This window comes from Colletotrichum karsti (genome assembly GCF_011947395.1).
Source record: "Colletotrichum karsti strain CkLH20 chromosome Unknown Scaffold83, whole genome shotgun sequence".
NCBI classification, from domain to species: domain Eukaryota; kingdom Fungi; phylum Ascomycota; class Sordariomycetes; order Glomerellales; family Glomerellaceae; genus Colletotrichum; species Colletotrichum karsti.
The window spans coordinates 34,488-47,368 of record NW_024065983.1 but is presented as its reverse complement, the minus strand read 5'-3'; the positions used below and the strand labels follow the sequence as shown (position 1 = coordinate 47,368).

Genomic DNA, 12,881 nt, shown 5'->3' with positions numbered 1-12,881 from the left:
TTAGACTTTAATATAAAAGTTATTATAGCTTATTTTACTTATAAAGCTATACTATTAGCTTTAAACCTTAATAAAGAGGGTATTATTATACCTACTCTTAATAAGCTTAAGGATAAAGATCTTAATATTATTAAAGTATTTATTTTAAATATTAATAGTAATCTATTAACTTAAAGGTATTTTATAGGTTTCCTCTAAATAGCTAAAGATCTTAAGCTTAAGGTTAAGAATCTATAAGTTCTATAGATCTAAATTATAATATATTAATAATATTACTAATAGTAAGTAATAGAACTATAATAGTCTTAAGTACTAGGGGTAAGCTAAAAGTCTTCTAAAAAGTTTATTTAATAATAATATATTAGCCTAAAGGCTATATAGTTAAAAGGGTTAATTAGTTAGTAAATAGTAAAAGTTTTAGAGAAGTCTTCTAAAGTATTAAAGATATAGTAAAAAAGTCTATTATTATTATTATAATAAGGGAAGTTAAGGTATAAAATAATAAAATAATAGCTAAGATAGGAACCTTAGGCTTATATATAGTTATATAACTAAATAGCTATTAATTAGTTAAGTTAGCTAGGCTAAACCTAGAGTTAGTTAAATATATAGTTTATAAATGTAATATAGTAGCTAAAAGCTATATTAAAGCTATATAAGAAGTAACTCTAAGTTTCTAAATACTATTTTATAAGTAAATAATTATAACTATAAGTTTAAAAAAGACTTTAAATATAATTATAATACGTAATAGAAAAATCTTTCATAACGTCTTAAAAATAATTTTATAATAGATAAATATATAGTAAAAGTATTACTTACTTCTAAGAGAGCTTTATAGTTATTTATAAATTTAAGTTTTTTAGTTCTTTTATATAACTTTAATACTTACTTTAATTCATATTATCTTCTAATATTAGTAATAAATAAATATAAGTAATAATTAAAGTAATTTTAATAAATATAGTTAGCTTAGTTAAAGTCTAGATATATTTATATTAAGCTATAAAAAGAGAGAAAAATCAAAGTTTATTATTAATAAGTAATTGTAATAACTTAAATCTCTTATAGAGATATTAAATCTTTTAGTTTTAAGTCTCTCTAAATCTTTTTAGTTATTTAGTAAAAGAAAACTATATATACTATATTATTAAATAAATATAAAAAGCTAGCTAGCTATACTAATTAAGCTTAGTATCTATTTTATTTTTTTACTTTTCTTATCTTTTAATTTATTTTAAATTCTTTATTATATCTACTTTATTTTTCTTTATATTTATATTACTTTAATATACTTTTAGGCACTATATTATAATTTAAACTATATATTTAACGCTTTAATACTCTTCCTTTAAGCTATTCCTTTTAGTTATCTACTAGATAATTAGCCTTAAAGCTATTAAGCTAGTATCCTATTATATTATTATATTATTATATTATTATATTATTAATATTAAGCTTTTTAAAAAAAATTTAAATATACGTTTTTACTTATTATTATTATTAATACTATTTAATAAAGCTATCATAATAGTTTTATAACTTATTATTAACTATATTTATAATATATTATCTAAATAAGCTTAACTTATAGATTTTTAACTTTAAGCTTTAAATCTCTAGCTATTTAGAGAAAGCCTATAAGATATATATAAATAGATAAATTAATATAAATCTATATAAATAGCTTTATTTTATATTTTTTATTATTTAAATATTTTTAAAAAAGTAAAATAAATTTAAAAAATAGGTTATAATTAAAAATAAGTTTTATAAAAGTTCTCTTTTTAAATAAAGTTATTAAGTCTTTATATTTAGAGCTTAAGTTCTAGATTTTATATTTAGTAATTAGGTTTATTATATTATTATACTTATAAAAAGGTATATTAAATAGTATTTTAGAGGATTTAAATATAGTAATAAAAAGGATTATAAAAAGATAAGGAATAAGCCTCTAGCTTAAAATAATAGCTAGCTTTATAGGCTTACTTAATAATATAATAGAGATATTATTTTAACTAAAGGACCTTAAAGGTATTATAAAGAGTAATTTATAATAGAGATATAGTATTATAAAGAGGGATTTATAACTAAAAAGTTTAATACCTTTATAATAAGTTTAAGCTATTATTATTACTTATTAGCTCTAATTAGTAATTAAGCTTATTATTTACCCCTCTCTCTCCCTACTTTTTCTATAGCTCTTATAAATAATATATATACCTAAAAACCTTAGCTAAGCTAAATATATTAATATTAGTTTAATTATAAATTATATCTATTTATTTTATTAAGATATAGTATAAACTAAAGTACTACTATTATAATAAATATATTATAGAACTTTATATTAAGAAACTACTATAAAGCTTATTTAAAGCTAAGTATTAGTTTATCTTTATTACTTTAATATAATAATTAAATATTATAGTAATATAAGCTTAATAATAATATTATTAAAATAGAGATTTATATAATAGAGAGAATATTTAAAATTAGAGAGCTAAACCTTTCTAACTAGTTTAGTATTATTTATTTTAATTTTAAATATTTAAATATTTAAATTAAATTATTAGTTTTACTACTTATAGATTATTACTTTAAAGCTATATAGCTAGTTTTAAAAAGCTTATAAGTTCTATAGATTTAAATAATAATATATTAATAATATTATTAAGAAGAAGTAATAAAGTTATAATAACTTTATATATAAAGAGTAAAATAAAAGTCTTTTTAAAACTTTTTCTAATAGTTATATATTAAATTAAGTATTATATAATTATAAGAGTTAACTAGTTAATAAATAATTTAAAGTAATAATATTAAAAAAATAGTTTTAAAATATAAATAATATATTAATAAAAAAGCATTTCAATTAGAAAGAAACTTTATATATAAGCCAATAAAATAATAATTAAAATAATATACTTATATTCAAAGTTATATAATTTAATAGCTATTTATTAGTTAAATATATTAAGTTAAACTTAAAGTTAGTTAACTATATAGATTAAATTATAATATAGTTACTAAAGTATTACTAAATAAATATAAATATAAAATATTTTAGCTATTTAATATTTAATAAAATAGGTCTTTAGCTTATTAATAAGTATTTACTAAATATATATTTATATTTATTTAATTTAAACTTTATATATCTATTTAAATAATAAAGACTTAATAGTATAGTAGAGTTATTATCTAAATATAATTTAAGTAATTATATCTTATAAGCCAGTAGAATACTAGTTTTTTATATTATAAACTATAGGAGGTATATTTATAGCTTAACTATATTTACTCTAATAAAATATTTTACTAGCATTCTCTTTATTAACTATTTATTATATTATTAATTCTTAATATTAAGTTTAAATAAAAATTTAGTTAAAGAAGTTCTCCTAGAAGATAGTAATAAGGCTAAAGTAAGGGAGTCTTAGAAGAGAGAGGTTTTATCTAAATTGAAGTGGGATATAAGGTAGCAAAACGACTGTCTAAGATAGACCGGCAATTATACATTATTAGCTATAGCAAGCGGCAATCACAAAAGGGGTACGCTTCTTAAGCAGCGGGATCCTTAGCTGCCACTTCAGTGTTCCGTGGCAGGAGCGAGATCCTTTTTTACTATGGGTCGAACCGCTAGCGCCCAGACAAAAGCTTGGATCCGTGCATCGTGGATTCCTTCGGCTATTGGTCAGTTAGATGGACGCTAAGGATCACCCTTCGGCCATTGGTCGACAGATCTCAAGCGGGGCCGTACCTGCCCGAAGGGCCCCCGGAGCCTCCGGGAGCCGCTCCGGTAGTTTCGGTAGTTTCGCTAAGACTTTCAGCGTCGGCAGTCTCTAGTAATGTTTAAAGACTGTTGATGAGCTGTTGATGGGTTGCTACAGGCCCGAGTGTGTCGACGTCTTGAAAGCCGAAGGGTTAGCATCATTTACCCCAATAGCGACATCGTCTCACCAGACGTCACCTCCATCGTGTCCGTACGGTATTCATCGCCACAGAGGAGGATCGATCTCCCGTTTCTCAAGAAGCGGAGGCGTTGCGGTGGCCGGCAAGGGATTCTGCTTATGCTTCGCCCCATGTCCGATTTGGATTCATGCGCTGATATAAATATTCTTGAAGAAAGGAGATTAGAGTGGGAAAACATGGGTAACTTCAACGGTGTCAGTTAGATAATGTCTCGGACAGTCAACATGCTATACCACCTAAGCCCATGGGAAAAGATTGAAACATCTGCTCGGCCTGGCTGTTCACAGGGGCCAAGATTGATGTCCAATGCTCTTGGAGTAGGCGCCAAAGACGTGGCCTCGTCGGCAGACTCTTGGGCGTGAAAGTCTGGCCTTGCCCCTGGAGGCCCCGGGAAGCTTTTATTCTGATATGGCCCTTAGTTGTCGCAAGATCCAATAGGTGACGAACCACTCGACTGCCCAATCGCCCAGAACAAAATCGTAAGTTTCCCCCTCTTTGGGTTCACAGCAGAAATGCCGTCGAGAATGAACATCCTCATCGACCCTTCAAGACAAACGAAAACGACCTCTTCTGACATGACCACCAGACCGCACATCGCTGGAAATTTGTAAGGCGATTCGCTTTCTGAGATCCAGACTGCATCGTTCAATGCAGCTGCGCCCAGGGCTTAGAGAATGCGTTGAAATCTACTACTGGTGAAGGACAAAGAGAGATTAAACTCCAGCAAAGGCCAGCCCAAAGCACCCCCGGGGAGGAAACTTACATGCAGTTGAGGACGCAAAGCAACTCATGCCACCAAGCATTGAAGCCGCCAATACCTTGGTAAGCAACATGACGCCTCGCCATGGACTGGACAGAAACAATTGCTGACCCAATCAACCATCCAGATGCTCACAATGACTCCGTCTCCGCATGCGAAGCGACCGTCGTTCTGCAAACCTTGACTGAAACCAAGACATGAATGATGTTCCCTATGGACTTCGGCCACTTGTTCAAACGCCAGCAATTGATCCCGCGAGGTACGCTGTCCAGGGCCCTCAACTGGGTCTTGCTTCGATCGACTCAACTATCAATCCACTAACTGTGTGCTACCCGGTCAGAACATAGAGGAGACGGGTTGTCTAGAACAAGGGAACAATCGATAAAGGATTCAGGGATCAAGGGGTGAAGGGGTGAAAAGATGGAGAGCTGAAGAACAAGGGATCAAGATATTGGGTTTCCCAATCTGAGGAGAGCAAGGTCTTTGAAAATCATCAGAACGGTTGAAACCAATGAAACAGGAGCTTGATGCTGAATCTGATGAGCCTCATGGCCGAGAGGCCGGACGCCGAGATGATCAGTTATCAGGGGTCTGTCAGCGGTCCTGGGGCGGCAGGGTTGCTTGCCTACATACACCGGTCACCTGGCTATTCCTTCAGGCTGGATGGATAATCGAATGCTGGTTTTCTTGCTAGCTAAAACGTTCTTCTCTATTCCATCTTGAAACTGATGAGACGGTTGTCATATCGACATGACTTCCCTGCTGACATCGGACTGTGGCAAGGAGTGCCTCTGGTGAAACAACATGCTCACCTCGCAGCTCCTCGTTTCTCGGGATCTGCTTCTTTTGGTGCCCCCTACAAGAATTAGAAGTTTCTGTTGGCAGTCCGGAAAGGGAAATCATGGGACGCATGGATGATGCGTCACTCAAAAAATGAGAGCATCAAAGGAACGCGTTCCAGCTTTTGCTACAGTCAAATAAAGAAAAGCCCCAAATCCAGCCGGTGGTGGTGGACCTCGTCACAGCAAGGTACCGACCGCAAAGCTCATATCGTGTCTCCTGACGGTGCCACGACCATGGGTCAGACGGCCACGATGGGTATGATTGTAAGACGCACGGCACAGCGCTCATGTTTGGCAAGATGGCCCGAACCGACCCAACGGTCTTAGATTGGCAACATCCCGTAGAGCTGGTCTTTTCTCGAACCCGAGGGAAAAAGCTGTCCGCACCCTGCTCAAGCCATTAGACATAACCACAACAGCGGGTGCCCCGGGATACTGCTTGCGTCCTGAAAATGCACCGCACCATCTGTCTCTTCTTCCGAAACCTCTCTTGGACAGCAGGATGCGGCAAACGTGGGTTCTCATCAGGATGGCGAGAATCGGCCCTCTTCGCAGCGTGCTCATCCGTGATGCGTCAACATCTTTGACTTGTTCTTCGAATGTCAACAAAAGGGATGCAGTATCTCGTCAGGATGATGCCTACGACCTCCCAATACCAGATAGCCACCAGTCTCTTCGCTCGTCTTCGTTCCGAGGCTGCTTCGTGTCGCCCGGAAGGCAGGGACGGCAGACTTTCCCAAGAACCGTGGCTTGGCTCGCTGCTATCAGCAAAAACGTGAATGTTTGGCTGGTCGTGGTCGGTGCAACATGCCAAGTACTCGAAGGATATTCGGTCGTGCCGTGAATGACGCGAGGTGCATGATTGTGTTCTGTTCGCTGGGATTAGGGGTTGGGATTGGGGCGGCCGTCGTTCTCGAGGGCCAGTCCGCGAACCCGCCCTGAGTAGAAGTGAGCTTCGCGTCCGTTGATGCGCTGCGACAGACCCCTCGTGGCCATGACTGGCCATGAGACCTCGTTGCTTGAACGAGACGTATGCACCAGGCGTGCAGCTGCAATGAAGCTCCAAAACTACCAGGTAGCTCATGTAAACTACGGGTGCTGCACGGGGTAGAGATTCAAGCATCCCTCTGTTGGTGACCCTGCATTGCAGATCGCGGGCAACATTGACGGACTCATGAAGGCTTGGAGTGGATTTGGTCCAGCAAGGTCTGCGTACGGCGTGCTTAGCCGCGCAACGGCTCTGTTTTGATTGACATACACCATCCAACGTTGACAGACAGGGCGACTGGACGTACAAGTCTATAAACAGTAGACCGTCGTAAAGGTTGGAGTTATTGCGGTGGTCAAGTTGCATTTGCGTCCCTCACATTGCGCCCTTTCCATGAGCGGCGCAGTCTGAGACGGCCAGAGACTTTGACATGCGAACATCCGTGTTGGCGGATGACTTGATTGCTGACGAACGGGCAAGGAAGCGCGAGGGAAGCCTCCGCAGAAAGCATTTAGGGGCAGCTGTAGACAAGGAGCAGTCCCTGACCTAGGTATAAGCTGGCGATATCAAACCCCATCATCACTTCCACCCATCAAGATGGAACGATTTGTCTCACCATAGTTGGACCTTCAAGTGCCCTTCCAGTTGCTCCTTGCGGCGTTCCTCGGGTCCCGGCAACGCAAAGACTGACTGCATTTGATGTTTGATGTCGGTTGAATGCTGCTCCGGCAAGTAAAGAACAGGCTTTGAAGCTCGAGCTAGACGTGTGGCAAGGTCCATATGTAGGCGAAGAGACAAGTGGCTGCTTGCAACGGCAGAGGCTCGAGACAGCCAACGTCATACACCTGTCAGTTCTTCTTCCTGCCCACAGCCGTTGTTTCGCAAAGCCTCAACAGCTCAACGCTGCCGTGTCCTACTGGGACCACAAGCGTCCACGCAAAACGACCCCAATGATCCGTCTTCCACCACCGTAAAATATCACAGTGAACTCGGATGTCGGTGACAGGATGCCAAGAACGCGTTCGAGAGACTGGAACGGAGACGGACCACCCAAGACAACAGCAGCTCAATGAGTACAACGGGTTTTCAAGCCGCGCATCAAGGAACACGACCACCGCTCATGAGAACCCAGACAGTAGAAGCCCCCATCGTCACTCGAACAGCTGGGTGTACGACAGACGTTCGGCAGATTTGATTCCCGCCCCTTTTCCACCCGGCGCTGAAGAAATCTCCGCTGGTCGAACCTGCTGCGCCCTGGTATACGTGAGTGATTCATCCTTGCCCGGCCCACCGCAACTTCCGCACGCAAACTTCGACACGCAGAACGGGGTGGTAACTAGAGTCATCATCCCCGGAAATGCCTGTGGCGCAGAATACCCCAGTGCCGCAAATGCCAGCGGCCTCCGCTCGACCTAATGGGTGACTCGGGGCGCGGTGGCGGGGAAAGTCGCTAGGGACCGCCGGTGTTTTCGAATGTGATCACCTCCGTACCGGCCTTGCATGCAGTGCTAGTATCTTGGGATCGCCAGAATCCTATTGTATATCGACGATGTGCTTGCTCATTCCCAGCGATTCTTGAATCCCTGATGCCTAGACTAGTTGTGGCGCGTAGACATCGAAGTTGCGAGTGGGAGTTGCGAGTCCGAGTTGCGCCTCGAAGTTGAGCCTCGAAGATCGGCGGCGAATTCGACATCGGAGTTGCGAGTGGGAGTTGCGCGTCGGAGTTGCGCCTCGAAGTTGAGCCTTGAAGTCTTCGCCTCGAAGTTGCGCCTCGAAGTTGCGCCTCGAAGATCGGCGGCGAATTCGACGTCGAGGTTTCGTATCGAGATGGCCGGCCCAGATGGCAGGCCGAGAATCCGCGTCGAGGTTGCGCGTTGGAGTTGCGCCTCGAAGTTTCGCGTCTCGAAGTTCGACGTCTAGGTTGCGCGTCGAGCTGTGCGTCACAGACAACGAGTTGTGAACGTGGAACTTGAGCCCTTCCGAGAAGAAGCAGAAGAAGAAGAGACAGTGGATGCTGACGTAGCATTACTCGCGGCTGAGACGGAGAAGACGGCGACCTTCTCGTCCTTGTTGCCGAAATACTCGAAGCCACGCTCATCGGCCGCACCGACGCAAAGACTTGCACCGTTGCCTCTCACGCAACTCAGCTGCCACCTTGACGACCATGACTTCCCATGCTCTTGCACCCCTGCCGTCACCAAGCGAGAGGCGACCGAATTCCTCGCAGCTTTGGGCTTTCGTCTTGGGTGATGCTTGGCTTCATGCCTCTGCATTGACTTGTCTCTTGGCGTTGATCGAAACACGCTCGAACCGTTGATTTCCCCGACCGGAGACTTTGTCAGAATGACTTGGGCACAATCAGCGTTGTACCGGTCCATGGCGGACTCTGATAAGCAGCAGCACGGTATATTAGAACGGTATACGTCGCTTGCAGCAGGCCATCGATTTCGTCCCTTGGCATTAGTGAGTGTAATCTCACTGGCGAGCCCTCGAGAATGTGCTTGAGCTCGTTTGGACGAGCGCACCCGCGGAAGATCGGAAGTGTCCAAGGAGTAGGGGAGGCGCCGGTCCTTGACCCGAAACGCCGCCCTGCTCGTCGCCGCACAGCATCGCTCCGAGTATATACTTTCATCGTCCTCGTTCGGCCACAGCCGCTGCCCGTATTGTTTCCCGAATCCCGGATCGTCAGGGTTGTTGCGTGGCGTGAGTTGCGTGGCGTGAGTTGCATAGAGGATTGCGTTTGTGGGTTGTAGGCGAGGCGCGAGAGGGAGAAAACCTGTGCCGGTTGGTATTCAAGATCGCACGACGGTGACGTGGCGGTTTTCCGAAGCAACGAGGTCTGCACACATACCTCTGAGGTCCCCCAACAGCGGGGAAAGACATGACGTGAAGAAGCAATTTCGCTATCTCAATCTGGTTCTGCCCAGAAGATGTTGGGCAAGCCTCCTGGCGATGGTGTGGGGACTTGGCGTAGGTCCAAAGCCTTGAGCTGCCAGGCCTTGAATCGGGAAAGACACGTCCTTGCCGCGTGTCCGAGGTCGTCATCCAAGAAGCGTCTGCTGGACGCGCCGGTACAGCCGGTTGGATCTGGAGGTAACCCTGAATGTTCAACGCCGGAAAATCGGCGCCGTTGCAGAACCTGTTGGTCATATCTTTACAAACGCTTGTGTTGAGAGGAGGAACATCAACGCGACAAGTTCGCTTGGCACACCTGGGTACACAGGGCCATGACAGCGGAATGTGTTAAGAATGAGGGCAACGACAAGAGTCAGGGTGTAGAGCAAATCCACGAAACTCGAGATGTTCACGGAGGTCCAGCATAGGTAGAAGGAAAGGAGCCAAGAGAAGACACAAGGCGGGACAGAAAGAAATAAGAAGAAGATTACCCGTTGTACTAGAAGTAAACGCATGGCGGTCTGCTGGGATACCGCTGATACGGCCGATACCCTGTGGTCCCTTGAGCAACTTCGACAATTCGCCGAGCATCATCCTGACGTCGTCGCCCTTTTCATCGACCATGTTCCCATCGAGCCAAAGCTTGGCCCACCTGGACTCCCGCCTGACGATGCAAACAAACACAAGTATTTTCAATGGAATTGGCCGGCATTCCTGCCGTGCGGCCGTCCAACTCCGGTCGCGCCAATACGCGCCTCGGTCCTCCGATCCTCCCGGAACGCCGAAGCTCAGTAACCTCCGCCTTGCGCTAGTTGCGTCTGATATCGTTGGTGACCGTTTCCCGTGCGCGGATCAACTAGGATATCGTGGGGACAAGTTCCCACATCTTCTTTTGCTTTCGGCGAAATTTTGTACCTTGCTTGCCGGTCGGCCATGGTGCAGATGTGCATGTCGAGCGCGCGCGGCGAGCAAATCATTTCCTGCCCAGGATGGCGAATCGAGGAGCTGCAGATGCAGGCGATGTTGGTGGGGTAGCTGGCCGCGGTTGATGGACCGTCTTCAAGGAGGCATTCGACAAAGACATCAGTGTAGGTTACTGACAGGGTCAAAAGGACTTGCGGTGCCGGTTGAGCCTACGGCGATCATCAGTGGCCAAGTGCGCAGTGCGTCTAGACTAGAACCGATGATGCCGGTGTCCTGTCGTAACGACTTGTACCACCGTCGTGGTGGCTGATGTACGAGACGATGTTGTGCTGGATCTCGGGGATCGAGTTCTGCGGCACGACGCGGTAGTTGATGCCGACCTTAATCACCTCCGGCATGGCGTTGATCTCCTGCCCGGCCTGGAAGTAGTCCAAGCTGTGCGAGGTCTGGAGGCCGTCGTGGTGGATGTGGGTGATGTTGTGTCGCTGGGTCCATGGATAAGCTGGAGAGGACAAACAAGTAATTGGGGGAGGATAGAAAAGTCCGGCATCTCGGCAAGAGAGAGATGTTCGGCAGGGAGAACGAGGAGAGATAAAGTAGACTCCATTGGACGGGACGAGGCGTGTCCGGTTCCGGAATTCCTAGGCTTCGTCTCCCCCACCGCAATATGCTGTGCGCTCCGTACCAAGGTTGCCTCACACAGAAGAACCCCCACACAACCACCAGCATTCGTAGAACGCCTCCGTCTTCCGATGTTTACATCCCCGACATGAGCGCCTCGGCATCCCTCACATCTGCCACCGCGACAATAGGCCGACGGCATCGCCAACATAATCACCAATGACAAGGTGATACGCTCTTTTAACGGTGCCGAATTCGAGATGGTCAAGCCGCAGAGACCTAGCGGGGCGTTTGGAAACGAACCCGGGGTAATAATTTTCCACGCTAGTAGCTAGCGACGGTCTCGCGGAGGAGCGCCGCATGAGAAGAGGTCGGGCGGGCAGTGGGCCTTGGGGCGGGGGCCTTGGGGGCGATGTTCGCGATGTTGGGCTCGGTTTCCTGTGGGTTGTCAGATCAGCGACCAAAGTCAAGGAGAAGGAAGAGCGCGTACCTTTCTGCCAACTTTGGCGGCACCGGTCACTTTCTCAATGACGGGTGGGGTTGAAGTGAGGGCATTCGCGAGACGACAATTTGGTGCTTTGGGTGGCTGGCGACGGTGTCTTGCTGCCAGTTGTTGCAAGGGGAAGCGTGGTACTCTGAGTGCGGTCGGAATATTCTTCGTCGCTAACGAGGAAGGCGTGGAAGGTTGGTCTTTTCCGCAAGCCGATCGGCTCGGCCCCATTGCAGGAGGTTCTTCTGTTGGGCGATCGGCGGCGTCCAGCCGAAGTGAGGGTAACCAGCAGTCGTACAACGGTAACCGAAGCAGGCTGCCCTATGTGACGAAGAGAACGGATCGACTAGCCAATCTCGTTAATGTCCATGGCTAACGCCCGGCGTCTCTATGCCTCTTCTCCGTGCGCTGGCACCCGCCGGTCCACGGCGCACGCACGGAGCTGTATAGCCACGACCTCCAGGCTCTTGTCATAATCAAGCCCAACTGCTCTTTGCGTCGCGTTCTCCTGGAAAAGCTACTCGGTTTGGCACGAGAAGTTTTCCAAACCGAAATCCTCTTCCCAGAAGCACCGCAGCCCGAGTTGGGCATCGTCATCTGGATCCACTTCATGTCCGACGATAGTACGTAGCTTATGACCCTCGTCGAAGTGTGTATCGTGTTGGTGTTCAGGGCCCGGCGTTCTCGTTTGTGAAGTTCCACTGACGGCCCCTGCTGTTGGAGGCGCGCGAAGCCGCATCGGGTCAAAGGGAGGAGTCTTGTCTTGAGCCGTGTCGGTCGGGGGCAGAAGTGTCCGGTCGTATGCTTCGGGCCAGGGGCAGAGGAGTCTTATCTCGGGCCGTGCCAGTCGGGGGCAGAGGGATCTTTACCTTCTGACGTACGCATGTCGGTTGGGGGTAGAGGTACCTTGTCTTAAGCCGCAGCGGTCGGGGGCGGAGGGATACGTCGGACGTGGGCGAAGACGCATCAGGGCTTGCGGGTTCGGGAGAGACATCTATGCTCGCTCGAGAATCGGCGAGGAGATTGTGGGCTCGAGGTTGTCGGAGCGCGTTCAGGGGGAGCAGACTGCCGGACTGGGAGGTCAGGAGTGTGTTGTCGTCTCGGGGAATACTGAGGAGGAGATTGTGGACTCAAGGTTGTCGGAACGCGTTCAGAGAGAGCAGACTGCCGGACGCGGAGGTCAGGAGTGTGTTGTCGTCTCCAATACTGAGGAGGAGATTGTGGATTCGAGGTTGTCGGAACGCGTTCAGAGAGAGCAGACTGCCGGACGCGTAGGTCAGGAGTGTGTTGTCGTCTCAGAATACTGAGGAGGAGATTGTGGATTCGAGGTTGTCGGAACGCGTTCAGCGAGAGCAGACAGCCGCGTTCAAGGAGAGCAGACAGCCG

General features: G+C 44.7%; 2 protein-coding genes across 2 annotated transcripts; both read right to left on the bottom strand.

Annotated features, from left to right (window-relative positions):
- Positions 1-8,160: 8,160 nt before the first annotated feature.
- CkaCkLH20_13281 (uncharacterized protein) lies at positions 8,161-10,991 on the bottom strand (the record flags this gene model as incomplete). Its single annotated transcript, XM_038895991.1, has 4 exons — positions 8,161-8,481; positions 10,562-10,593; positions 10,668-10,830; positions 10,902-10,991. The coding sequence occupies 4 exons, from the start codon at positions 10,989-10,991 to the stop codon at positions 8,161-8,163; spliced, it is 606 nt and encodes a 201-aa protein (XP_038738709.1).
- Positions 10,992-11,329: 338 nt separating this feature from the next.
- CkaCkLH20_13280 (uncharacterized protein) lies at positions 11,330-11,726 on the bottom strand (the record flags this gene model as incomplete). Its single annotated transcript, XM_038895990.1, has 2 exons — positions 11,330-11,443; positions 11,496-11,726. The coding sequence occupies 2 exons, from the start codon at positions 11,724-11,726 to the stop codon at positions 11,330-11,332; spliced, it is 345 nt and encodes a 114-aa protein (XP_038738708.1).
- Between the last annotated feature and the right edge of the window lie 1,155 nt (positions 11,727-12,881).